The sequence below is a fragment of the Zalophus californianus genome, chromosome 6 (assembly GCF_009762305.2).
Source record: "Zalophus californianus isolate mZalCal1 chromosome 6, mZalCal1.pri.v2, whole genome shotgun sequence".
Classification (NCBI taxonomy): domain Eukaryota; kingdom Metazoa; phylum Chordata; class Mammalia; order Carnivora; family Otariidae; genus Zalophus; species Zalophus californianus.
In genome coordinates this window covers 108,092,743-108,120,194 of record NC_045600.1, presented here as the reverse complement: position 1 = coordinate 108,120,194, position 27,452 = coordinate 108,092,743, and the positions used below count along the sequence as shown (strand labels likewise).

Below are 27,452 nucleotides of genomic sequence, written 5' to 3'. Positions count from 1 at the left end.
AGGCAAGGTGGCGAGACAGGAGTGGCAGGTGGTCAGGAAAGGCCCCTTGGGGGAGGTGACATTGGAGCTGAGCCCCAAGTGACAGACCCAGCCGTGCCACATTCAGAGCCACCCTGATAAAAGGGGGGACAGGCAGGTGAGCGGCAGTGAGCGAACACAGAGCATCGGCAGGCAGATAAAGAAGGTGGATTTTACTGGAATGGATTTGGGGCTTTGAACCCAGCTAGAGTTGCGGGTCACCCTGTGTATTATGATTCCATGCATCAGCATCCCCTGGGGGGGCCTGTTAATACACAGATGTTGGGTCCCCCTTTTAGTTTCTGATTCCGTCAGTTTTGGGGTGGGGGCAGGATGTTGCATTTCTAACCAGCTCCAAGGGAGGCTGATGCTGCTGGTCTGGGAACCACTTTGAGAACCACTGGAGTGTCGTAACGACCTCTTAACCTGCCTGTCTCACCAGGGAGGCTCCTCCGGAAACCTCCGGAAGGCAGGATGACATCGTGTGCGTTGTCGTGCCCCCAGTGCTTGGTGGTTTAGCAGGGGCTCAATAAATGCTCATGATTCATGAATGAATGAGGGCGTGGATCACCAGGAGCAGCAAATACATGCAAAACCCTTAGAACGGAACAAGCACTATGTAACTGTATTAGGGTTCTCCAGAGAAACAGAACCGATAGGATGTGTGTGTATATGTGTGTGTATACATATACATATATAAAGAGATTTATTTTTTTTGAAGATTTTATTTATTTATTTGCAGAGAGAGACACAGTGAGAGAGGGAACACAGCAGGGGGAGTGGGAGAGGGAGAAGCAGGCTTCCAGTGGAGCAGGGAGCCCGATGCGGGGCTCGATCCCAGGACCCTGAGATCACGACCTGAACCGAAGGCAGACGCCCAACGACTGAGCCACCCAGGTGCCCCTATATAAAGAGATTTATTATAAGGAGTTGGTTCACATGATTATGGAGGCTGGTGAGTCCCAAGATCTGCAGGGTACATCAGCAAGCTGGAGACTCAGAGGAGCCCATGGGGTAGTTACTGTGTGAAGGCCCGCTGGCTGGAGACCTAGGAGAGCTGAAGTTTCCATTTGAGACCACAAATAAGAAAAAGTCAATGTCTCAGTTCCAAGGCAGCCTGTTAGGAAGGATTCTCTGTTACTGGGGCTAGGGTCAGCCCTCTCATCTTCAGGCCTTCGACTGTTTGAATGAGGCCCACCCACATGAGGGAGGACAATCTGCTTTCCTCAGTCTTCAGATTTAAATGCTCATCTCATCCCAGAACACCCTCACGGATATACCCAGAATAACGTTTGACCAAGTATCTGGACACCCCCTAGCCCCATCAAGTTGGCACATAAAATTAATCATCACAGTATATGTGTTTGTTTCAAATGCACACAAAGGATTTTCACCTCTGATAGGGGTTGCACAGGGGCAGGGGGAGTTAGGGATGTGCTGGCAAACAGAGGAGTCCTCATTTTTCTGGCCCCCAGGGGTCCAGGCCTTGCCAGGCGTCTGAGCCACAAGCCCCTCCAGTCGAATCAGAAAGATCAGCAGGTGCCAGGAGGGCTCTCCCTCCGCACCCTGCCCCCAGCCAGTACAGCCCCAGGGCCGCCGCCCCCAGCACGGGGTTTGCTGCACTCAGCACTTCCCCAGCCCCATCTTGAACACATTAGCCACCCTATTCATGCTGGCTGCAGGAGATTACATTTTCCACGGAGAGAGAGGGAGAGGAAAAAAACCTCAGTAAAGGAATAGTCTCTCCTTTGTTCCCCTGAGCTCTCTGCTCTTCAAGTGGACCTCCCTCCCTGATGCCCCTATCCGATTTCAGGGAAGGAAAATGGAGCCAAGAAAACAATGGAGCCAAGGGCCTGGGTGGGTGTGAGTGGAGTAGGGGTGCTGGGAGAGAGGAGCAGGTGAGGGAGGGACCCGGAGGGGTGGGAGAGGAGGAGGGAAGAGGCCCCTGGAGGATAGGCCCAGCTGGCTCCAGGAGGGCAGCCCCTCTCCACGCTGGGCCTTCTGAACCGGCCACTCTTTCACAATGGTGGGAAGAGCACTGGACTTGGAGTCCCAGTGGCTCTCCACAGCCTTGTCACATCATCTTCTGAGCCTCAGATACTAACTGCCCTTCCAGCCTCAAAACGGTTCTGGTGATCAAAATCAAGTGCAATTCAACGACACCAAAAGGGATTCATGAAAATGAAAAAAATAATGAACGATAGTCGGATTTCCTAGGATGCGAGGGCCGGGTCTGGCAGAGAGGGGCAAAGAGGCTACCCGGGGAGAAGATGAAACCCCACATCCTGCCTTTCCCCAGCAGTTTGTGCTGACCCCTGGGCTCAGGACCTCCTCGGAGGGCAGGCCCATCAGTTGGAAGTTTCCTCTTTCCTTCCCCAAGACTCTGATGGCCTTTTTGTGCCTATGGCTACTGCTGACCCCATTTGCTGGGGAGCTAAGCTGTTCATACCCACCTCCCCAGACTCAGCAGGTAAAAGGCTGAGCTGAGCCTAGAGCCCCAGTCCCTGCCCCCATGCTTTCCACCCTCCCAGCTTGGGGGGACCATTGCCCTGGGAATCAGGATGCCATGCACCGTGCGCTCTGAGACCTCAGACATAGGACTTCCCTGCTCTGGCTTCTGATGACTCACTGCCATGTCGTGAGGCTGACCCAAGGAACCTCTCTCAGTTTCCTCTCAGCTCCGATGGCCTGCCCGGCCAATTACCAGGTAACCAGAAACCCCAGGAGTGCAGAGCTCCCTGTCCAAGGAGCTGTTATAAGAGTGATGCACATAGAACAAAAGAATTTCTGTTCCCACAAGGCTGGACCAGGGGACGGTTTTATGCATTCAGCTAAACAACCAGAGAAATAATTATCATGGTGTCTGTGAATCCACCCACCACTCACAACAAAGTAAGTCTATGCCCCAGATGGAGCAGGAGCTGCAGGGTAGGAATCCACTCCTCTCTCATCGGTCTTGATGTCAGATTCCTCTTACAGCATGGTAATATATGGAATTTCTAAGGGTAATTTTAACTATGTGGGTTTTTTGGACTTACACACTCCAGTTAGATGTCTGTGGTTATAAATACCTGAAAACTCAACCCAAACAGGTTTATATGTAAAAAGTAGTTATTGCTTCAGGTAGAGTTTGATCTGGGGGCTTACAGTATCATCAGGACTTCAGCTCCTTCTCTTAATGCTTCTCTCAGACCTCCCTCTGTCCATGCATCAGCTCGCAACTCTCGTTGCCACAAGGTGGCTGCCGGCAATTCCACGGCTTACATCTACATATGGCATCCAGAGAAAAGAAACTACTTTGGTCCCTGAGTCCCAAGCAAAAGTCCCGAGATTCACTCTGATGGGGGTGACCCTGACTTAATCACTGCAGCCGGGGGAAAAACTTGGCCTCGCCTGAGGTATGTGCTCAGTCCCTAGACCTGGGAATGGAGCCAGGTTCCCTGGATCCCCAAACAAAAACGAGGACTGTGGGAAGAGAGACATGGGACCCAGGGAAGCAAGCAACACTGACTCTAAATGGAAGCTGGATCACTTCTTTGCACAGAAAATACTCCATTTCTCAGTAACCCTTTTTCTGGGCCCTGAACTTGGGGCTCCTCTTAGGTCTGAGGCAAAGCCAAAAGCTCCTGAAGCCAGTGCTGCAGCTCTGGACCATCAACCAGAAGGCCAGAGAAACCAATAGATACCTTTTTATTGAGGGCCTTCCAGACCACCCAATGCTAGTCCTGGCAGCAAGGCCAGATGAGAAAATCTCAGCCTTCAAGGAATTATGATAAACTACTGACGACAGCAGACAGCAGAGATTACATGCTAGTTCATGTGGGAAAGCGTGGGGGTAATCAGGGAGGACTTCCTGGAGTAGGTGGGAATTTTGCTGGATCTTAAAGGGATGGTGTCCAAGGTGGGATGTGCACACCACCAGGCATGGATAAGACAGTAAACTTGGGGCACAGAAATAAAATGATTCAAGTTCTATTTAAGTTTATATTTTATCTGAAAAAAGAAAAACCATTACTGATATTTAAGATACAGACTAACAGTTTCACACTAGTATAATTTACATATAAATTTATACACACTGGAGGTCCATGTTACCTTTTTTTCTGATAAGAGCATGCATTTGAAAAGGTTCAGACGCTGAAATTGTCTTGACGGATGGAGCCAAGGATAAGCAGAGGTCAGGATGAGTTCCCATGGGGCCCTGTTGGAGAGGGTGTGAGGTACAGAGCCAGGGCCCCTTGTCTTAGCCTGTGACCTGCTGGGAGCCAAGGAGCCCGGCACCCAGCAGGGCCACCCCTGTCTTCCTCAGGTGGCCTTCTCTCCGGAGAGCCTCCTCCCTTGGCAAGGTCCTGCTTCTATAGAGGGCAGCCACCAGGGAGGGGTCCCACAGGGCTGTGGCTGAAGCCTGCCGCAAATTCTCCCATCCGCAGCAGCCCTGCTCCCAGAAGAATGCCGGGAGCCCACAGCCAGTGAGTCACAGCACATGGCCCATGGAAAGGGCCTGATGCTCGCCATGACCTTTGGGGTTTGTCTTGCTGTCTGGTGCCCACACCACAGGGACTGGTGTTGTCCTGCCCCCAGAGGCACGGCAAGCCTGAGGCCGCAGATGGCTATATAAGGCTGAGGCCACAGGCGATGGCCAGGGCTGCCAGACCCCAGGAGCCATTTGGCTGGTCTCGGTGGTGACGCAAACATTTTCCCTGGGCTTGGGCAGTTACCCCCTCGCAGTGAGATTGAATCACATCCTCAAAACCTCAAGCCTGACAGGCGCACGTAACGGCAAGACCCGAGAATGGTAAAGAAGGCTGACCCAGGCCCTCACTGCATGGCAAAGAAATATTTGGGGCAACACAGACAAAGCTGTCCAAGGAGAACCAGTCCTGGCTCTGCCACAGACAGATTGGGGGGCCTGGGTCAGCTCCCCTCTTGGGGCCTCAGCTTCTGCATCTGTAATATGGGGACAGTATGCCCTGTCCTGCCACCTCATGAGAAGCCAACGTCCCCCAGGGAAATCGGGTCTGGAGAATGGAGATGGGAGGTAGGGGCTGGCCCTTGTTCTTTGAAAAGGACCACACCTGGTCTTGAGGCAAGTTTGGGGTCACAATGACTTGGTGGATTTAACTGCCAGATTGTTACATGCTGGACATTGCCAGACCACATGACCTTAGTCTTTCTGCATAGGTTACTTAGAGACAGCCCCTCTGTTTCTGGATGACTTTTGACATCTGTGACTTTGCACAGAGATAGTACGGGGGTTGATAACCCCATTTCACAGCTAAGAAAACCAAGGTCTGGAAAGTCCAATGATCTCTCAAGACCACACAGACCACAGTCCCTCCAATCTCAGCCCAAAGGCCTCTCCCTGTGTTGGGGGCCCCATCAAGTAGGCCGCTGAGGCCTCAAAGTTCCACTCCATAAAATGGGCAGAGTTGTGAGGAGTCCACCTTATCAGGCTGCTGGGGTGTTTTCTAGAAGACACATGGAGGCAGGTTTTCTAGCAGATGGCCATGGTTTTTCTGACCTAGAACCTGCTGCACCTAGTTCTCCCAGAGGCACCCTATGAGGTGTTCCTCAAAAGCATTCTTTCTAGCAAGCACTCACCAGCAGGTGGTGGGCCCTGGAGGAAACAGCCCTCTGGAGACTGGGTCACATATCAGGTTGACCTTGAAAACTAGAGCAGCCAGAAAAGCAAGCTTGGAGCCCAAGGTTCACTTGCTAATAGTTCCTTCTCTCCTGCCCTCCCTGCCCATCTCCCTCCCTCCCTCCCTCCCTCTCTCTCTCTCCTTCCCTCCCTCTCTCTCTGTCCCTCCCTCTCTCTCCCCAACCCCCTTGCTGAAAAGAATGGAGCAGCCTTGACCACACAATCGCTCACAGAATTAAGTAGCCAAAAATCACGTCGTCTAGACAAACAGATTTTATGGGTCCAATTAATTCCTGCGGGTCAAAAATAGGCATGCTTAATAAGCGGATATATTTAGAATCTGTCATTATCTTGTTCCCAGGGGAGAAAGCTCAGCTCTTATTTCATAAACTCTAATTTCAAACAGAACTCTGTTAACCACCCACTTCATACCTCTCGCACTTCCCTGAGAGCAGAGAGAGGTGGGCAGGAGCGGGGGGCCGGGGGCAATCTGACCACAAGAAGCCACTGGAGTCCTGGGTAGCTTGAACCTCCAAGCCTGTCCTCTCCCAGCCATCAGAAGTCAGAAGACACGATTGCTTCTTTGGGCAAGTAAGGTCACAAAGCCTAGGCTCAAGGCGGAGGCCCCAGCTGGGTGCCTGCCCCTGGCCACGCTCTAGCCACACTGGCTGCCTCGCCCACCTTGAGCAAAGATTTAGTGGCTTGGGAGGCAGCCAGGAATGACCACTAGGCACCATGCCCCCCAGCCCCTGGGTCCCCAGCAGAAAGCCTGTCACGTACGGTGAGGAATGGGGCCCTCCACAGGTCCTAACACATGGCCAAGACTCTATGGCTCCCAAACCATCATTCCTCTGTCTGACTGACCACCACTACCACCCTCCCACTGTTTGACGGACTCATCATCATCCGTTAAGACCCGGGCCAACCACGCCTCCCCCATGGCGTCTGCCCTGCTCTCCTCTCCCAGGGGCTAACCTCCATCCCATTTAGAGTAGAACCCACGTGGTCTTCATCTCCGTATCTCTAGATCTTGGCAAGGGCCCAGAGTAGGTCACAGGCCCCATGACTTTGTGCCAAACAGCTGGTGTCCCTCTCCCTGGGAGACACAGTTCTGAGCTGGAGGGTCTGCACACGGCTGCCCCTCAGCATTTCCTCTCTCCTTCCTCACCCCATCTTCCCCTCAGTACCGCCCTCCCCATTCCCATCCTCTGCCAGGAAGAAGCACCTCCTCCGGGCGTCTTTACTTGTCTTCTTTTCCTTCCCAGGCTAGTCGTGGGTGCTCCATTGGAAACCAACGGCCACCAGAAGACGGGAGACGTGTACAAGTGTCCAGTGACCCATGGGAACTGCACCAAGCTCAACCTGGGTAACGTGAGCCTCTGGTCTCCCCACAGTGAGGCCAACCACCGTCTAGGGCGGGACAGACTTTAAAGCACATCCATGCCCACAGTCACACTGGCTTCTCCCACTCACACTGGGGTCGCTGCCCCCATTTTACAGATGAGCAAGCTGAGGCCAGAGAGAGGAAGCCACTTTCTCAGAGTCACACCAGCTTGTCAGGGGCCAGCCAGGATTCAAACCTTGGCCTCCAGTGTACCCGGCCGTTGCTCTTTCCGACTCCCTCACTGCCCCTCAACGCAAGGCTTTCTCTCCCAGAGGGAGAAAGACATTTCCTGTCTTCTTTCCAGTTTTGAAGTAGTAACAATAACGAATATTCATATATCTTCTATAATGTTCCCTATGTGCCCGGCACTGGTTTAAGCACTTTTAGGGATTTTTGACTCATTTAATCCCCTCGATGACCATTCGAGATTCAAGGTAACAAAGCAGGGAATGGCAGCAGGGGGAGGTGAGGGCACCTATTGAGAGTCCCCTAGGTAAGAAGTAGCAAGGCCGAGGTTCCAATCCAGGCAGCCCTCAGCCACCCTGCCATCAGTGAGCAGCATGGCCTTCCAGAAATGAAGGCGTTGTCCTCACCCAAGAGCCCTGCAGGATCCGTGTGTGTGTATGCATGTGCGCATGTGTGCACATCCTTGTGCATCTGTGAAAACACCCATGCTAATCCTCTCAAGCACTTCCACTCTGTCCTGAACGTCCGACCATGGCTTTGCTTTCAGAAGGGAGTGAAAGTTCCATTTGGGCTGAGATGCTGCCATCTCAGTCCTGCCGCTAAGGCTTGCCTTCCCCAGAGCCAGGACCCTTGGCCTCCCCACCTTCTAGGAAGGCAGCCTCTGGCCCCCAGCAGCCAGTCGAGGGGTGGGGCTCCCTGGGGAGGTGAAGCCGGCGGGGCGGGCCTGGTGGGGGAGGTGGCAGAGCTTCAACAGATAAGCAGATGGACACAAAGGCCCGCATCAAAGAGAAAGCCCAAGAACCCAGATCCCCAGGGCGGCCAGCTGTCCCATCACATGGTGCCGGACGCTCCCGCTGTCCACATCTGCGTCAGCACCATGGGTGGGAAGTTCAAACCCCTAGCACAGCCGGGGCCCAGACCTTAGTAAGGAAACAGTCTGGGGGGAGGCAGGAGCCTCGCTGGTGGCTCACAGAACCCAGTCACCACCACCCTGAAGGCACAGGCTTCTGAAACAAGCCCAACTGGGTTTCTCCTTCCAGCTGGACAGTTTCTGCGCTGTGTGTCCATAGGGAGTTCACATCCTGTCTCTGAGCCTCGGTTCGCTCATGTGTAAAGTGAGGAGGGTGGACTCGATGACCCTAGGATCTATTCCAGGTCTAATATGTCCCCAAATTTTACTAAGAACCTACTATGTGCCAAGCACTGTGCTAGTTTCTGGGGATACAGCAGGGCACAGGAAGCCAAGGGCTCTCCTGGGAAAGGACAATAAGCAAGCAGACAAACTAGAAATTGGGTAGAGATAGACAGGCATACTGCTACAGGCAGGGAGAAATGCTGTGTGATCAACCACAAAGCTACGAGAGGAGAGGCTGGGTAGGGAGGCGGTGGGGAGGGGATTCTACCTTAGTAAGGTGGTCAGGGGAGGCCTCCTTAAGCAGGTAACATTTGAGCAAAGGTCTGATGGCAAGCAGTCAGGTGGGGCCAGAGCATGCCAGGCAGTGGGAGAGCACGTGCAAAGGCCCTGAGGTGGGAATGAGCTTACTCTGAAAGAAGGGCCACACAGCTGGGGCAGAGGGAGTGAGGAGGGGGTAGGAGGGGTGAGCACTGGGCTCAAGCTAAGGCCGCTGAGAGAAGCTCCTGGTCCAGGTGGGGACATAGACACATGAACTCATCATTTAGTTTCCTCTACTGCTCTGATTTCCAGTGTGGATCCTATTTCCCTCCAAAGGAGGAGGAGCCCCTGCTGGCAGCAAGAGCCATGAAGCCATCACACCCTGGAAAACATTCCCAAACTGGGGCATAAGCTGGGAGGTGGTGGGCAGCAGAGTGAGTCAGGGCAGAAGAAAAGAACCGATCAGGAAGCCCTTCATTTGAGGACTGTTTCTTTCCCTTCCACCAAGGAGAAAGTGTAGGGCAGGAAGACCATCTGTCAATTTATCTCCACAGTGGAAAACGCAGGGCTGGGAAACCTGACTCTTGGGTTTTCCTATGGCCTTTCCAGGCTGTGAGCCTCACCAAGCCAGGAATGTTCTTTCTTCTCTCTCCAGGGAAGGCTGAATGGGTGGCACACACTCATCAGTGTGAAAAAGCCTGTCACTGGCACTTTCTTCCCGACACCTGGATGAAGTCGGGGTTTTAACGAAGGGCAGAGGCTCAGGCAGAGGATGTGATTCTGGAAGGCAGCTTCCGTGTGAGGAAGGGCTTGTGCCACACAGTCCTCAAACAGACCCACTGAAAAAGATGCTAGTCTCTCCTGCTCAGAGAGGGGCAGACCGAACCCGAGAGGGTAGTGACTGCCCCAAGTCCGCAAGGCCTGTATGCAGCAAAAGCAGGATGTGAGCTTTAGTCTCCCCTACCATGCTCATCAGCTTCTGGGTCAGCAATCTGACTAAAAACTTTGGTCACTGAGACCAGGGGGAAGGAAATGGTACACAGTGAGGTGAGGTGAGGTGAGGTGAAGTGAGGTGAAGTGAGGTGAGGTGAGGTGAGGTGAAGTAAGGTGAGGTGAGGTGAGGTGAGGTGAGGTGAGGTGAAGTAAGGTGAGGTGAAGTGAGGTGAGGTAAGGTGAAGTGAGGTGAGGTAAGGTGAAGTGAGGTGAGGTGAGGTGAGGTGAGGTGAGGTGAAGTGAGGTGAAGTGAGGTGAGGTGAGGTGAAGTGAGGTGAAGTGAGGTGAGGTGAGGTGAGGTGAAGTGAGGTGAGGTGAGGTGAGGTGAGGTAAGGTGAAGTGAGGTGAAGTGAGGTGAGGTGAGGTGAGGTGAAGTGAGGTGAAGTGAAGTGAGGTGAGGTAAGGTGAGGTGAGGTGAGGTGAGGTGAAGTGAGGTGAGGTGAGGTGAGGTGAAGTAAGGTGAGGTGAGGTGAGGTGAGGTGAAGTGAGGTGAGGTGAGGTGAGGTGAGGTGAGGTGAAGTAAGGTGAGGTGAAGTGAGGTGAGGTAAGGTGAAGTGAGGTGAGGTGAGGTGAGGTGAGGTGAAGTGAGGTGAAGTGAGGTGAGGTGAGGTGAGGTGAAGTGAGGTGAGGTAAGGTGAGGTGAGGTGAGGTGAGGTGAGGTGAGGTGAGGTGAGGTGAGGTGAAGTGAGGTGAAGTGAAGTGAGGTGAGGTAAGGTGAGGTGAGTTAGAGTGAGGTGGGGTGGGATGAGGTGAGGTGGGGTGAGGTAAGGTGAGGTGAGGTGGGGTGCTTGCCCCTGACACAAACAGAGGGCAGAAGTCTCCAAGCTGCTGAGGGGTGGGGGTCAGGGCTTAGAGCTTCCTCTCCAGATTTCTCACTACCACCCCACTGCCACCACCGCCCTGCCATCAGACAGGACAGCTCAGGATGGAATGGTGCACAGCCTGGACTCACGCCCCCACTCTCTCATCTACCAGCAACTGACCTCCTAGAAGTCACTAACCCTCTCTGCATCTCCATTTTCTCGTCTGTGAAATGGGAATGTTGACTCCTGGGCCTCCCAGGACCGAGAGGGGGTCCTGGGAGGGCACATGTGGGCAGTATTTTGTAAATGATATAGGCATTGTAAAAACACAATGTTATTACTAATCTTTTCTCTCTGGCTTCTTTGGACAGACAAAAACAAAACAACCCCAGTCACTCACAGTCTCCAGCCAAGAGGGGCTGGATTTCAAAAGAAGCCTTACTACCAACTGAGGGAACCCAGAGAGAAAAAACAACCAACGCAGCTGTCCCCACCCCCAGCCCACAGCACAGTGGGGCGTCACATGCCCGGCCCCAGGCCCCTCTTCAAACTGACAGCCACCACCGAAGCTAGATGCAAACCATTCTCAGTGGAGGCCACCCAAGTCCTTGGAAGTCGGCAGGGAAGACATCTACTTGCCCCTCACAGTACAGGAAGATTGACCTGCTCTGCATTTAATGAAATGCCTGGCTCACTTCCCCCCGAAATTCTACGCCCTGCCACATGCCCACACACGTGTGTACACCCCAACGCGCATCCACTGACACACCAGCGCACCTCTGGGGAAGTCAAGCTTGCTTCCTTCCCTTCAGTGGCCTGGTGGCATGATTTTGTCAAACCTTCACAGAATCTTTTTGAGCCATTCTAATCTGCCCCAGCCCTCTCCTGACACTCAGCTGGCTGATAGTAACCCTGCTCCTAATCAGTTCTCTTGACAGCCAACCACAGAAGGATGTTCTCGCAAGACCTCACACACCTGTAGAGAGCTCTTGCTGTCCTGGGAGAGAATTGGTTATTGTGTGTCAGTTTATCAGATGAGCAGAGAGCCAGGGTCACAGGAGGACCCAGACTACTAAGTTTTGATGGCAGACTGGCTTGAAGGAAAATGTGGAGGGGACGCTGCCCAGAGGAAACCAGCCGACGTCAGGCGTTCTGAAAGCTGCAGGACGGGACACATGAGGAATGCCAGGGACCAGTCAGATGTCTGGAGAAGTAAAAACGCTGGACTGGGCAATACTTTGCCTAGTGCTTGCTGTGTGACCTTGAACAGGTTGCTTGGCCTCTCTGAGACTCAGTTTCCTCATCTCACAGGGAACTATGAGGAAGTAACTAAGACCATGTCTGGGCAAGACCTTAGTATAGCATGGAGGGCTGCCTGGACGTGCAGGCGATCGAGGGCTCCAGAGGGGCAGGGAGAATCAGGAAGGACCCTGGTGGCTGACAGCTGCAGGGGGCTCTGGGTCAGGGTGGGCGGTGGGGGTGGGGGGCTGCCGGCTAAGTTTCTCCCTCCCACCCCAGGAAGGGTCACTCTGTCCAACGTGTCTGAGCGGAAGGACAATATGCGCCTCGGCCTGAGCCTGGCCACCAACCCCAAGGACAACAGCTTCCTGGTAAGAGCCACCCACCCCACCCTCTCTCCACATCCCCACCCCTCTTGCCCCACAGACCCTCTGCTTGGGGCCAGGAGAGGCAGGGGGTGAGTCACCGTGTCCTTACACACTTACATGCTGTCCACACGCTCAGGGAGCAGCTCTGCCCCAGACTTCCTGCCTGTACCATTCTGCCAGCGTACCCTCAGCTTTTGAGGGGGACAGCCCCGGCAGGAAAACATATTGAGCTCTTTTGTATGCACACCTTGGGGATGCAGGATGGACAGCCTGAAAGGAACAGGAATAGAGACAGCCAACGGTGTGAAGGGAGCCCATCCCTCCTTCTGGAGAGCCAAATTTCTGAGGCGGGGGTGGGAGAGGGCGTGAATCTCTGCTCCAGGTTCGGTCAAAGAAACAGGACACACCACACACCCTAAGAAGTCTCTGAAGGGAAGCCGTAAATGAGAGAACACAGATTTACGACAACTGAGGGAAGAGATACAGAGCGCCGGGCCCCCCGGACTGTGCAGGGTTAGATGGGAAGGCTTTCTGGGGGAGGTTTTTTTTTTTTTTTAAGGATTTTATTTATTTATTTATTTATTTGACAGAGAGAGATGGCGAGAGCAGGAACACAAGCAGGGGTAGCAGGAGAGGGAGAAGCAGGTTTCCAGCCGAGCAGGGAGCCCGATGCGGGGCTCGATCCCAGGACCCTGGGATCATGACCCCCGCCGAAGGCAGACACTTAACGACTGAGCCACCCAGGCACCCCTCTGGGGGAGGTTTTTTATTTGCTTTTCAAGAAGAGACAATGGGTCTTAGCAGGGAAGAGAGAGGAGAGGTATTTGTGCTGAAGTGGTAGGGACATTTATTCATTTCAACACTGATGCTTTGAGCCCTTACGATGTGCTGAGCGCAATGCCAGACACTGGGGATTCAGCAGTCAACAGAGCACCTGCCCCCCTAAGGTTTCAGTTCTGGTGGGGGGAGAGCTGAGAAGCCAACGAGGAGCATAAACATGACGTTGGGGCAGGAAGGCCTGTCATCAGAGGTCTCTGCACCCTGCACGCAGCAAGTGCGGGTGGCATCATGGCAGGCGCTGCCTGCTCCTTGCCACCATGGGTTGGGCAATGCTGGAGATTCAAAACAAGATCCAGCTGGGACAGATAGTTCTAGAGACAGCTACAGGAGAGGAATTCAGAGAAGCATTACCCCAGAAAGCCCAATAAAATGAGCCGCTCGTTTTAAGATGGGAGGGCTTGTGTCGCTCTTTGTTCTTATCCAACAATATGTTTCTGTGGACAGATGGGACATTCAGGGTGTGGAGCACCAGACACCAGGACAACGAGATGAGTGGGATGCTCAGGGGCTATGGAGAGCATAGTGGCCCTGCCGGGGAAAGTCCAGAGGTGCCTCAGTGTGTGGTCAGCCCATAGCCCTTCATCATCCCAGCCAAGGGCAAACAGGACCCTGGGTCCTGTCCACACACAGACCTGTCAGGGGCTTTTTTGCTATTCCCTTTTCCTTCTGAGGCTCCTTATCATGTTCCTACCAAATTGATTTCATCTACTTCACAAGGTGGATGAAGGCCCAAGAAGGATTGTGTGATACACCCTCTGGGGTTTCCGTGGGTTGGTTAAGTCCCTGGTTTATAAATGGCAACTTTTGTTCACTCATTCACTCATCCATTCATCCATTCACTCTTCAGTCCATCCCCCAACCAATTGTTTATCTCTCCATTCATCTATTCATCCACCCATTCACTCATCCTTCCATCCATCCCTTCGTACACCCATCCATCATCCATTATCCATCATCCATCCATTCAGGCATCCATCCATTATCCATCATCCAACCACCCATCGATCCATCATCTATCAATCTATGTATCCATCATCCATCCTTCCACCCATCCACTCACCCATCCATCATCCATCCATCTATCCATCCACCCATCCGTACACCCACCCATCCATCCATCCATCATCTATCCATCTATCCATCCATCCTTCCATCGTCCATCCACCCACTCATCCATCCATTATCTATCCATCCATCCATCATCATCCATCCATCTATCCATCCATCCATCCATCATCCATCCATCTATCCCTCCATCCATCCATCATCCATCCATCTATCCATCCATCCTTCCATCGTCCATCCACCCACTCATCCATCCATTATCTATCCATCCATCCATCAGCATCCATCCATCTATCCATCCATCCATCCATCATCCATCCATCTATCCATCCATCCTTCCATCATCCATCCACCCACTCATCCATCCATTATCTATCCATCCATCCATCATCATCCATCCATTATCTACCCATCCATCCATCATCATCCATCCATCTATCCCTCCAGCCATCACCCACCATCTGCCTTCCTTTATTCTCCCCCTACTTCCAGAAATAATTTACTGCAGCTTCAACAAAGAACATAGATAAAACAAAACCCTTAAAATCTGACTAAAAAAAGAAAGCTAATTAAAGAAAGAAATTAAGAAATGGAATAATTATTTTTCCAGACCAAAGGAAATTACAGCACAAAATTTAGTCCCAGGTTTCCTGGCAGCAAGACAAAAATGGAGGCATGTGGCTGGGCTTTCATTTTTAATGATCCTGACCCTGAGGGGGACTCATTACTCAATCTTTAAATGAGAAGCTGACATCAATGTGTTTGGTAGCAAATTTCCGAGAAGGAGCAGAAACATTCTTTTTTTTTTTTTCCCCCCCAGTAAGAGGCCTGGGCATATTGTTGGAACCCAGTCCTGGAAGTTTTCCCAGTAAGGACCTTCAGGTGACCTCTTCAGACAGAGAGGTTCTTCTAGTGACCTTGAAGTTTCCACTCCCATGGATGATGCCGCGTGGTGGGCAGGGTGGGCAGGAAGGGTAAAGGAGAGTCACAACTCTAAGTGATGGGATAGAGAATGGAACCCTTGAAAATGCAACAAAGGAGGACTCTAAGATTGGTTTTTCTCCATTCCATCCGAAGCAAGAGAACTAGAACACATTAGCGCAAGAAAGAATTCAGTTAGACTCCAAGAAGACTCTAAATCCTTGGCGTACCAATACTCAGATAGAGGATGTCTGTCTTAGGTCATGGAGGTTGGGCTGGGCTAAAGGCTGTTGGGTCTGGACCCTCCCGGAGACACCCCCCCCCACTGACTAGGGGTCTGCCCTGTGCTTCGCAGGCCTGCAGCCCCCTCTGGTCTCACGAGTGTGGGAGTTCCTACTACACCACAGGGATGTGCTCGAGAGTCAACTCCAACTTCAGGTTCTCCAAGACAGTGGCCCCAGCTCTCCAAAGTAAGTAGCTTCAAATCTGCAGACCCATGCTGAGTGGCCAGTGGTCATGGAAGGCTCTGAGCTCTGATCCCTGCCACCCTGCAGCTACGAAGCAGCACCTGGACTTGAGCCCCGCCCTGCTCCAGAACCTGTGGGTTACCCCACAACAGAGTGTTGGTGGGAAGCCAGTGAGCTGAGGTTATGAAGACAATCTTGGCAGGCAGAGAGGCTCACTGCAAACCCACTGTGAGTGAGGAAGAGGTTGCTGGGCCACCAAGTAGAGCAGCAAGCCATGCTCAGCACAATTCTGGGGACCTTGTTCACTTAGACTACAATGTGAATGGTGCCCTCTGATGTTACGTGATGCAGTTGCCTTGTAGGTGGAAAGTCAAGGAAAACAGAAATATCCCTGGTAACGGCCCCCGCTAACTGGTGTTCCTGGATATCAGGAAGCTCTGCTCAGCTTGCCCAGAGCCTCATGGAACACAAAACCTCCCACTCACTCCCCACCCGCCAAGAAAATCTGGAGAAATAGTGTTCAGACCTTGTCTCCCGCAAGCCCAGACTACTTGGCTCCGAGCCTCACTATTTCCTCTGGGCTGAATACCGTCACCCAAGCAGCTGCTAACCTGTTTTATTGAGGGTGAGGGAATTAGCACCTCTGGCGGGGGAGGCGGGGGTGGGGGGGCGGACAGCAGCACAGCAGGGGCTAGAAAGTGGTCCTTTTAAGGGTGAGGAGGAGGTGTTGATTCTATGCTCACAAAGTGGCCAAGGGAAAGGCGGTGCTGTGGCTGGCAAGTTCGGTCACATGAGGTGTGAATGGGGAACCTCACCCCAGGCCAACAAATGACCATCTAAGCCTCCAGGAACTCCTCTGCTGGAGGCCTGCTCACTGGTCCACCAGCAGCAGTGGTGGACCCCAGGGCACCCCCTCTGGAGGCTCTAACTCAGTAGGTCTGGGACAAGCCCCAGGGTGTATGTACGTGGGAGTGAGTGTGTGTGTGTGTGTGTGTGTGTGTGTGTGTGTTCCCTGGAGTGTTCAGTCCTGTTTAGGAACCACAGATCTAAAGCAAAGTTCTTCCCAAGATGCTTTAAAAAAAAAAAGTGAAATCGCAAGAAAGGAATCAGCAGTAATATATGTGTTCTCATAATAAAGATGGCTTAAAAATAAAAGAAACCTGGTTCCTACCACTGGATTAGGAAGTCCCCCTAACTAAGGAGTTTCTGTCTCGGTCACGTCCATGGCCGCCCGCACCACACAGCTGGCGGCAGGCATTAAGCTAAACCAGGCTGGAAAAGGACAAAGCTATCTGGCTGTGTTAGCCCAGAGGAATTGAGCCATCATATGCTGCACACAGCGTGCAGGTGGGACGAGAATGTCTACATTCAAAGCCACCACCTTTTGTCTCTGGTGAGCACTGACTTCAACCAACTGCACCTTCATGACGCAGGAGTTACTGGAATGGTCAACACACAGAAGTCTCCTGCTGTTTTGCTATAAAGTAGATTTTACAACAGTGTGAAAGTTCTCCAGTAGAAGTCAGCAGATACCCAATATTTCAATATGATATAATCTAATATAGTATGTATATATCATATCATACTGGGACATCTAATTTCAAAGCAACCCTAACCGTTCACCAATAGACATAAGTTACTTAGATTTTAAAAGAAGATTGTTGCATTTGTTACGGTACCAATGTTTCTTTGTTGGTTTTTATCGTTCATTTTAACTTGGTATTAATATTATAAGACTATAGAGAAACCTTTACGCTCAGAGCAGAAATAAAGGCACAAATACTTGACCTGACGATGTCATTGTCACATTAACAAAGTACTTTGCTTAAAAAATAAATAGAAAAAAACATTTAAAAAAATAAGAGGATCCGCTAAGATTTCCTGGGCCCTGACTTGGTGCTCAGCCCTTTAGCAGCCTCGTTTCCTTGATTCCTCCTGGCAACCTTCTCCTATCCCCTCGCCTGTGTTTACAGCAGAGATAACAGGCACTGAGAGGTTAGGTGACTTGCCCAAGCTCACGTAGCTAATGCCCAGCAAAGCCGGGAATCAAACAGTCTGTTGCTGGATCCCTCATCTTAAGCCATCACCCCTTACTGCTCTCCTAAAAAGTGAAACTCATTCATTTGGGCTGAAAGCATTAGCCAGCTGATGGTAGGTTGGTCCCTGATGAAGAGCAGAGGGAGTCAGGGTGGATTTAAGCTTGGTTCAAACAGCCAGCACAGAGTGGCTGAGCAGAGCCAGGAATTCCTGGGCTCATCATTCATGTTGCACAAATGAACTACTAGCCCGGGGAATTACATGCATGCGACAAGGTCCTTCTTTTATTGCCCCCTGGACCCACACCTGGAGAATCAGAGACTGAAAGCGCTGAGTTACTGGGCAGCCATGACCGTGTCCCCACTTCCCAGGGTGCCAGACCTACATGGACATCGTCATTGTCCTGGATGGCTCCAACAGCATCTACCCCTGGGTGGAGGTTCAACATTTCCTCATCAACATCCTGAAGAAGTTCTACATCGGCCCTGGGCAGATCCAGGTGAGTGTCTCCCTCTTCCTCTGACCAGGGCTCCCCAAACCTATGGAAGACGCCGGCCTGGGCCGTGGAGGAGCATCTTTGCATGAGCTAATGAGGTGTAGGTGCAAGGGCCAGGCCCAGGCCCTGCAGCCCGGGACGCCCACCTCTGCTGGGTGCGTCCGGGGACAGTTCCGAGGAGGCCCCATTTCACCGGCCAAACCCGTCTTCTGGGATAGATGCCAACTATTAAGAAAAACTTTTCCTAGAGAGAGTAAGAAGGAAGGCAGGGAAGGTTGAGTGGATCCCTGCTGAGTGAGGCACGGGGCGGGGGGGGGAATTAGACACACAGATCTTGAGAGACCGAGTCGGGGAGGGAGGGAGGACATAGCTACCAGCAGGTGTCCAAAACGCTGCTGGGCTAAAGAGGGGGTCCATTTATTCTGTATTGTTTTGGGCGGCCAAGTGAGGACTGACATTTAGAAGGTACAAGGTGGCAGATTACAAGTCATTCTAGGAAATTATTTTGTAACAATTAAAGCTGTTAAAAAGGCAGTGGGCTTTCTCAAGAAGTAATGACTTGCCCACAATGGGACGATCATCTTTAGGGTCTCGTGCACGAAAGTCTGGCCTTAAAAAGGCACCAGATAAACTTGGGGCCCATCCAACAGGAAGGTTTTATCATTCCAGTCTTACTATAGGCCCTTAAGGTTTTTTTTTTTATGTTGAGACTATTAATACTGTCTATATCTTATCAACCTTGGCGATAAAAGATTCTCCTCCAAGTTTTCAGAATCCTTGGTTCCAGCCTTTGGTGAAAAATGCCATGGCCCTCCAGTCATTCTGCTCCTAATATTTTAGGCTTCAATCCTATGCTCAAGGAACATAATCTGTTGGGCCTTTCTTTATTTTTATTGTTTTTTGTTTTTTGTTTTTTTGTTTTTAAAGGGAGAGAGTGCACAAGCTGGGAAGGGCAGAGGGAAAGGGAGAGAGAGAGAGTCCCAAGTAGGCTCCACACTCAGCACGGAGCCCAATGCGGGGCTCGATCCCACCCAACAGTCTCCCTTCTGGAGAGGCACCTTCCACCCGCCTCACCAAGCCACCCATTCATTCCTGGAGCTCTGCAGAACTTTGCAGAACGGCTTCCCTTCCCAGTGACTCTTCCTTGGGGAGGTCCCCCGCCCTCCGCACTTGCCAACAGTTGCGGACAGAGAGATGACTCTGGGGAGCCTCACCGCCCATGGCCCAGCTTTCAGGGGTCCTCTCTCTTCTCTTGCAGGTTGGAGTTGTCCAGTACGGAGAAGACGTGGTGCATGAATTTCACCTCAATGACTACAGGTCTGTACGAGATGTGGTGGAAGCTGCCAGCCACATTGAGCAGAGAGGAGGAACGGAGACCCGGACGGCATTTGGCATCGAATTTGCTCGGTAAAAAAAAAAAAAAAAATCCTAATAAAATAGAAATAATGATAATTTACTTAAATCTCAGATAACTTGTGCAGTTCTACATTGCTGTGTAACAAACCTCCACAAAATTCCGTACCTTGAGACAATAATTTATTAATCTCTCCAGGTTCCGGGCTTGACTAGGCTTAGCTGGTCCATTCTCTCTGGGTCTCTCTCCTATGGGTGTAGTCTGGTGTATCAGCTGGGGCTCTTGTCATCGGAGGGGTTGACTGGACTGGACATCCAAAATGGCACACTCATGAGCCTGGCAGTTGTCGCAGGCTATTGGCTGGGAGCTGAGTGTGGGCTGGCGACCTGAGCACCCACACGTGGCCATGTGGCTCGGTTTTCTTGTGGTGTAGCAGCCGGACTCTGAGAGGGAGCATCCCAGGAGAGCTTTCCAAGAGGCCCCCACAGGAACTCTGAGACGGCCTTGACCTAGCCCCCAAAGTCCCAGATATAACTCTTGCCATATTCTATTGATCCAGCAAGTCATCAAGACCGGCCCAGGTTCAAGGGGAAGAGAACTTGATTCTGCCTCTTGATGGAGGAATGGCAAGGTCACATCACAGGAGAGCACTTGGAATGGGAGGTATTGTTACAACCAACTTTGGAAAATGCACTGTGCCACAGAGACCCGATAAAAAAGTGGATAGTTTCCATGAGGGCAGAGTCTTCCGTGGAGTCTGTGTCATCAGTGGAGTGTGAGGACCATCGTTAAATATAACTCCTAACTCCCGAGGTTGTAGGCTAACGAGGCTGGCTCCTTAAAATCACACCAGTACCCACTCACCGTGAAAATGAATGTCGCCTCTAGACAGCGCCCTCATGGATGGCTCCGTGCTCACTCCAGTGACATGGCCGTTGCTCGGAACATTGTGCTCACCCCCACTGAAATCAAGAAGTGACTTTAGAAGCAATTCCCCAAGATCTTTTGAGCTGAGGCCTAAACCCCTAAGGTGACTACATCTAAGGCTAATGGATTTTAAATGTATAAATTCTACATCTACAAATAGAAGCTCTGCTATGTCCATTGAGACTGCAGGCCCATTTTTGTATAATCCCACCTCACATCGGATAAGTCAATGTGTTTAATAGAATTTAGCAGTAACGTGATTTCATGCGGTCAAACGATGAAGCTTTCTCCAACCTTACAACTCTTTATAATTAAGTTACGGCTCCACTAACATATTTCTGGGTTTGCTGATAAAACTTGCTCAAATGTTTTTCCTAAATGAACCTGGCTTTTACTCATCCTCGCAAAGAATAGGCCATGAACCTCCCTCCGTGTGAAGATGGCTCTTACTCATCCTCAAAAGGAACGGGCCATTTTTCTGTTTTGCTGTCACTGGAATGAGTCCCTGAGCCTCCCCCCCCCCACAAACACACACACACGCTCATGGAATTGCTGGGGCAACAGAGGAAGCCGGTGCCCACTGGTGATCGTCAGTGTGAACTAACTGACTCATACAGGGATGCAGCCCACCAACCCCAGGTCAATTACGAGTGTGGGACCCACCAAGTAGTTTGAACCAGTCATGACTCATGACCATGCTGGGATATGCAATCTGGGCCTCAAGTGAAGTTTGAAATCTGATCTCCTCAGCCTGCCAAGTCCCAAATTACAGGGGGTGTGTCTTAAAGTAAAAGGTTTGCTCTCCTCACTCAGTTATTCACAATGCATTTTTGTGTGTGTGCTCCTCCAAAGTATGAAGATCCAGGCCATGGACTTGAGGGGTTACAGAGATGGTAACCCATGACCCACCCTGGCCCAGTCAGGAACTCTGACAAGCATCAGCCTAAATCAGTGAGGATGAAAGGGTAGGATCTAAGGAAGGATTTGCTAAGAGGGGCTGGCATTTGGCTTGTCCTAAGAAGACCCCAGAATTCGATCAGGGAGAGGTGGAAAGAAGACATTCCATCCGGCCAAGGACAGAAGAGGGGGAAAGTCGAGTAATGTTTATATTTGGAGCCTTTTGACAATGGAATGGGGTTCCTGTTTGGGGGGATTGGAGCCAGATTGTGAGAATGATAATGTCATAGCTAGAACAACCATGAGTGGCCACGGAGGGCTCTTAGGCTCGAAAGTGTTTTCATCAGATGTGCACGTAAAGATGAATCTGGTAGTCATGTATGGCTTGGAGGCCATGGGGACAATGATGTGATTCCACCTTAGTTCACTCAACACTTTTAATTAAGGGGAACAAGCAGGAGGAAGGGCTCAGAGGGACAGAGGATGACCAGGCCAGATTATGATGGGTTGATGGGCCATTGTCAGGACCCGAAAGAAATGGGAGCCAGTGCAGGTTTTGAGCAGAAAGGAGACATGATATAGCCTACTTGTCCATAGATCATTCTGGCTTCCAGAATGTGAGTTGAGATTATCAAGCTCTCACTGCTCTCAAGGAGCTTATGATCTGATTTACAAGGGAACAAATCCAAGGTTTTCTACACAATAGAAAATCACAATTTTAAATCTGATGATTCATGTCAATATTCACCTCATTGCAGATTCATACAGATATTCACACAATTCCATGTAATAAAACCTGTTTCTCCCCTGCCATACTTTCTTTGCATGGAGTTTTGTGCCTGGGCCTGACCCTTCGATGAGGTGATGGAAACATCTAGAATCTCCTTTGAGGGACTGGCAGAATTCTCACTCCAATGGGTCAGGCTGATGCTCAAAATTTGCTATAGTCACATCAAGTGTACCTCTGGCCTCCTTCAGTTCACAGCTCATATTAAAACTCAACAGTTTTGGGGTGCTTGGGTGGCTCAGTCGGTTAAATGTCTGCCTTCGGCTTAGGTCATGATCCCGGCGTCCTGGGATCGCGTCCCGCATCAGGCTCCCTGCTCAGCAGGGAGCCTCCTTCTTCCTCTCCCTCTGCCTGGCTGCCCGTCTGCCTACTTGTATCTCTCTCTCTCTCTCTCTCTGTCAAATAAATAAATAAAATCTCACAATAAAATAAAACAAAACTCAATGTTTTTTTTTAAGTCCATCTATCCACAATATCATAGAGCTGAGAGAATGGCAGATGGTCTGTTCTCTTAACTGGGAGCTTGAAGATGCTCTGAACTAACTTCTTCCAGGCTTTGTGAATTCCTCAACATCTTAATCATGCACATCAGTTCATCAGCGGGCCGTGTCACAAGAGATACCTTTGGTGATGAGCTTTAACCTAGCATCGTGGAGCCTAAATCTGTGGGTCAGACCCAAGAGTCTCAAGGAAACATTTATTCTCAGATCCTTACTGGAAAATTCTACCTGCTGGGTCAGACTTTGGGTCCAGACCGTGTCATTCCTATTCAGAACCTCACGGTCTAAAGGAGGGTTGGCCCCAGAGGCATGGAGAGCCAGTGATGGTTCCAGAGCCAGGTTTCCTGCTTCTGAGATGGGCTGCCAGCTCTAAGAGCCTCTCCGCAATGTGGTGGGCCAGAAAGCCAAGCCCCGGCCCCTGGCTGGATGGCCCAACAGGCAGGCCAAGCACCTGCTTCAGGCACTGAAAACAAAATAAAAAGCGAGAAAGAGGAGTATTTGTCATGGAATTTGCTATTTAATAGTTCCCAAAATAGAATCAAAATAGTCCTTGTGGGAAAAGTCAGAACTTCGTTCAGCCTTCGTTCCGTGTATTTTATGGATTAGTGTTGTTTGGGTGTTGAGTTACTCTGGCCCATCACCCTTTCAGTATGTAGGGAAGTGGTTCTCAGCATCAGTATTCACTAGATCTTTGGAAAAATACTGATGCCCAGGCCATGCCCCAGAGCTTCTGATCACATGCCCAGGTGGGGCCTGGACATCAGCATTTTTTTAAACTCCCCAGGTGATTCTAATGTACAGCTGGGTTTTTGAACCATTAACTTAGGGTGTCTAAAGGTCCCCATCTGGGGCACCTGGGTGGCTTAGTCGGTTAAGCGTCTGCCTTCGGCTCAGGTCATGATCCCAGGGTCCTGGGATTGAGTCCCACATCAGGCTCCCTGCTCAGTGAGGAGCCTGCTTCTCCCTCTCCCTCTTCCCCTCCCCCCCCTCGTGCATTCTCTCTCTCTCTCAAAGAAATAAATAAAATCTTTAAAAAAATAAAGATCTCTATCTGACCTTGAACTTTCCTCCCAAACCCACGCTGTCCCCTTCGCTTGCCCAAATAGCATGGTCAGGACCCTAAAGGGGTTCTTTAAAGTCACTTTTTAAAGATAAGCAAGGGTGCCTGGGAGGTGCAGTCGGTTAAGCATCTGACTCTTGGTTTTGGCTCAGGTCCTGAATCTCAGGCTCATGAGATCAAATTGTGGTCGGGCTCTGCGCTCAGCACGGAGTCTGCTTGAGATCCTTTCTCGATTTCCCTGTGCCCCTCACACTTGTGCGCTCTCTCTCTCTCTCTCATAAATAAATCAATCTTTAAAAAGATAGAAAAAAGAACAAGCAGATACATGACCCATCTGAGCAGCTGGTGAATGAGTAGTGTGGGCATCTCAACCCAGCTTCTTCGTTGGTTCGAGATCCAACCCTGTTGGGTTGCTCCCTCGGGGGAGGTGAGTGGGCTTGGCCCTACTTCTGTGGCTGCCCCTCGGGAGGAGCACTGGAAGCTGCCCCATCCCTACATTCCTCTGTGACCCTCCCCCCTGTGCTATGGTTTCAGCTCAGAGGCTTTTCAGAAAGGTGGAAGGAAAGGGGCCAAGAAAGTAATGATTGTCATCACAGACGGAGAGTCCCATGACAGCCCAGACCTGGAGAAGGTGATCCAGCAAAGCGAGAGAGACAACGTGACCAGATACGCTGTAGCCGTGAGTCCTGCCCCGAGTGTCCTAGACTGTGTGCCCCTAGAGGCTTAGCCATCAAACCTCAAACCTCTGGGGAGTCTCAGGGGCATTTTCTGGGTAGTGAACAAGCTGTCCAGGCCCTCCAATGGGCCTCTCCTGGTTTCAGCCTCTCCTAAAGAGCATCTGGGGAATCCAGGGCTATCCACAACAGTTGTGGGGGCTTGGGAGGTTTTTTCCTCCATTGCCAGGGAGATTCTGACACCTCAGAACTCTAGGAAACACCCCCAAGCCACCCAGCCCCCAGACCCTTATCTTAGACCAGGGGCCTTCTCTGGCCCCTACAAGACAGCCCGTCTCAAACTGCAAATGGAACCCCAAGTTCTGCTCCTGGCAGCTGAAACAGCGGCCGTGGCCACTCGGGGGGCGGGGGGCAGGGGACTAGGGCGTGTGGGGAGGTCTGTGCTACGTCCTGCTTGGTCACCCTGCCCCTGTTCCCTGGCAGGTCCTAGGCTACTACAACCGCAGGGGGATCAATCCAGAAGCTTTTCTAAACGAGATCAAATACATCGCCAGTGATCCCGATGACAAGCACTTCTTCAACGTGACCGACGAGGCAGCCCTGAAGGACATTGTTGATGCCCTGGGGGACAGGATCTTCAGCTTGGAAGGTAAGCGATACCTACCGAGAGGGGTCTACGCTTCCAGGCTCATATCAGGTGAACCCCATGGAGCGACATCCAGTCCCACAACACGGAATGCTTTAGCAGGAGCCATCCCTTCACGATAAATGAGTGGTATTCCATGCGGGACTGGAGGCTGTGCAACCTCACAGACAGCCCCGGACAGTGGCTTTGCGACTTTCTCCTCCTTTGACCACTGACGATCCTGAAGCCTGTAGGAACCAAGTGACTTGCCAAAGCTTCCCCAGCTTGGGAAGGAGTCAGGGTCTGAGCTAGTGTCGCCGGATTTAGCAAATATAAAATGCAGTGTTTGTGGCAGACTGATACTAAGAAGTTATCCGCTGGTTGTCTGAAATTCAAATTGAACTGGGCATCCTGTATTTTATCTGGCAACCCTAGTTTGGATGCAGCTGGGCCTGCCTCCGTAGCCTGAAACGCTTAATCCCTGAGTCCGCTGCCTCCCACTCCGCCAAAAGCACTTTGCACAGGGTTCCTTCCGATTGCCTCTCTCCTTACTATTTATTATTTCTTAAGATTTTATTTATTTACTTGACAGAGGGAGCACACAAGCAGGGGGAGCAGCAGACGGAGAGGGAGAAGCAGGCTCCCCACTGAGCAGGGAGCCCAACTTGGGGCTCGATCCTAGGACCGAGGGATCATGACCTGAGCTGAAGGCAGACACTTAACCGACTGAGCCCCCCAGGCGCCCGTCTCTTTACTTACTATTTAAACTCCAGTTTTGTTTGCACGGCTCTCCTTTGCTCCGTGTATTGCTAGACCTGGCCCTCCCGACCCTGGGCTGGGCCACATGGGAGGATTTGTAAACAGAGGCAGAAAGCAGTGTCCCAGAGCCCGAGCACATTGGAAAAGATGAGCTCCAGACCCACGAGGAGACAAAAGCAGCCCTTATCCACAGGACAAAGGAATAGAAAGTATGAGCCTGAGTTTTGACACTCACATAGGACTTAAATATCCAGATGAGGGTACTTCTAGAAACGGTTTCCTTGGGCGTGGAGAACTTCAGCTCCAGGGCCCTGGGGGGAGCGGGGGCTCTCTGGGGAGGGGCTTTCAGCACACATGGGTTTCTTGTGCAAAGCTGTGGTGGTGACAGGTCTCCCTCCCAAGGGTCGAGCCAACGTTTGGGCATCATCCAGAGGCCTCTGGAACCAAAGCTCGTGAATAATAGGAAGGAGAGAAGTGGGAAAAGAAATGGAATTTCCACTTCTTGCCAAAAATGTAGACTATTTCTTTCCGTGCACTTTTCTCGATCTTTCCCCTATTTTGACAGTCATATAGCATACATGCTCTGTCATATAACTTGTCCCAAACCCTTTTCAGCAGTAACGGGGCTACTAATAGTAAAGCCAGCAGCTGCCAGAAGGTGCCTGGTGCCTCCCTGTGCAGGTTGCCTGCCTCTGGGGCCACCCAGGGGGGCAGTGCTGCTGGACTCAGCCTGGGGCCACCCAGGGGGGCAGTGCTGCTGGACTCAGCCTCAGGGCCCCCTCTGCCCTCGCTGAAGGGGCCCCCAGGACACAGGTGCTGGGGGTGGAGATGCAGGTGTGTGTGGCACTGAGCGATCAGGCGTGGAGCTGAGATCTTTCTGTCCTTCTGTTTTAGGCACCAACAAGAACGAAACGTCCTTTGGGCTGGAGATGTCGCAGACAGGCTTTTCGTCCCACGTGGTGGAGGTGGGTCAGGGTTGGAATCGCCCTCCCGTGCACTTCCCAGCTCTCTAGGTGGTCACCCCGCCTCTCCTGGGCTCTCACGCCTCTTTGTTTCTCCGGTCTCTCTGTCTCTGTCTGCCATGCCTGCAAGAAGGAAGTCAAGGTCTTCAACTTGCAACAGGTTGTCTCAAGCCCTTCTCAGCAGGGAGTGGGCTACAAGTAATGAACCGCCCCCTCCCTGCCCAGGGTGCCGATGGGGGCATTTCCTCCAGGATCAAAGGTCCCAGTTGGTCCACAGAGCCTTGTGTGAAAATTGGGTCAAAACCAATGGCATTTCGCTAATAGTACCCTGTGCCTGAGGCGGTCTGTGCGTGCGGGGGCTTAGCCCCACACTGATGCGGGAGGGTGTCCAGATGTGCCAGGTGGCAGAGGTCCCAGGCGGGCACGCCATGTCACGAGCAGCATGCCATGTCAGAGGCTCTGCGTCGCAGGCCCAGAGCGTCAGGCTCTCACTCACCCTCGGCACACCTCACCTGGTTCTGATTGGCAAGATGGGGCTGGAACCTCCCAGAATCGCCAGAGGGGCCTCGAGAGAGTTGGTGTCTGTGAGAACGTTTTTCTAAACCATGGAGCCCCACCTGGGAGCACTGCATGGTGGGAGCACCGCACGGCAGGAGTCTGAGTCGGGGGCATACTTTGGGCAGACAGGCGTCCTGGCTGTTCTCCCCTGACTGGCACCACAGGAGCATCCTTCTGCCTCCTCGTTTGCCAGAAAAGACCTATTGATCCTGCCGGCTTATACATGACCTTCATTATCTCACCGATTCCCGCCCCCACTCCTCTGTGAGGTGAATCAGGCAGGATTCCTTGGTCCCCATCTCCAGAGCAATAAACTGAGTCACACAAAGTCTGAGTGACCCGCTGAAGTGACATAAGCGACAAAAACACCAGTCTTACACTTTTCCCCCCCACACCAAGCAGCTGCTCCCTTAAAGCTTATGGAATCTGAGGGGGTCTGAGTCAGAAATCCCAAATCGGAGGCAGGGTGTGGGGTAGGGGGACACGTGCACAGCAGGC

At 51.7% G+C, this 27,452-nt stretch overlaps 1 protein-coding gene across 1 annotated transcript in view; it reads left to right on the top strand.

Annotated features, from left to right (window-relative positions):
• ITGA11 (integrin subunit alpha 11) overlaps window positions 1–27,452 on the top strand; it is a 112,586-nt gene that overhangs the window by 44,229 nt on the left and 40,905 nt on the right. The window contains exons 3-10 of the mRNA XM_027570941.2: window positions 6,925–7,025; window positions 11,937–12,028; window positions 15,207–15,321; window positions 17,727–17,854; window positions 19,110–19,258; window positions 23,911–24,055; window positions 24,534–24,699; window positions 26,329–26,399. Coding sequence (XP_027426742.2) covers window positions 6,925–7,025; window positions 11,937–12,028; window positions 15,207–15,321; window positions 17,727–17,854; window positions 19,110–19,258; window positions 23,911–24,055; window positions 24,534–24,699; window positions 26,329–26,399 — 967 coding nt within the window. The remainder of the gene's footprint in view (window positions 1–6,924; window positions 7,026–11,936; window positions 12,029–15,206; window positions 15,322–17,726; window positions 17,855–19,109; window positions 19,259–23,910; window positions 24,056–24,533; window positions 24,700–26,328; window positions 26,400–27,452) is intronic.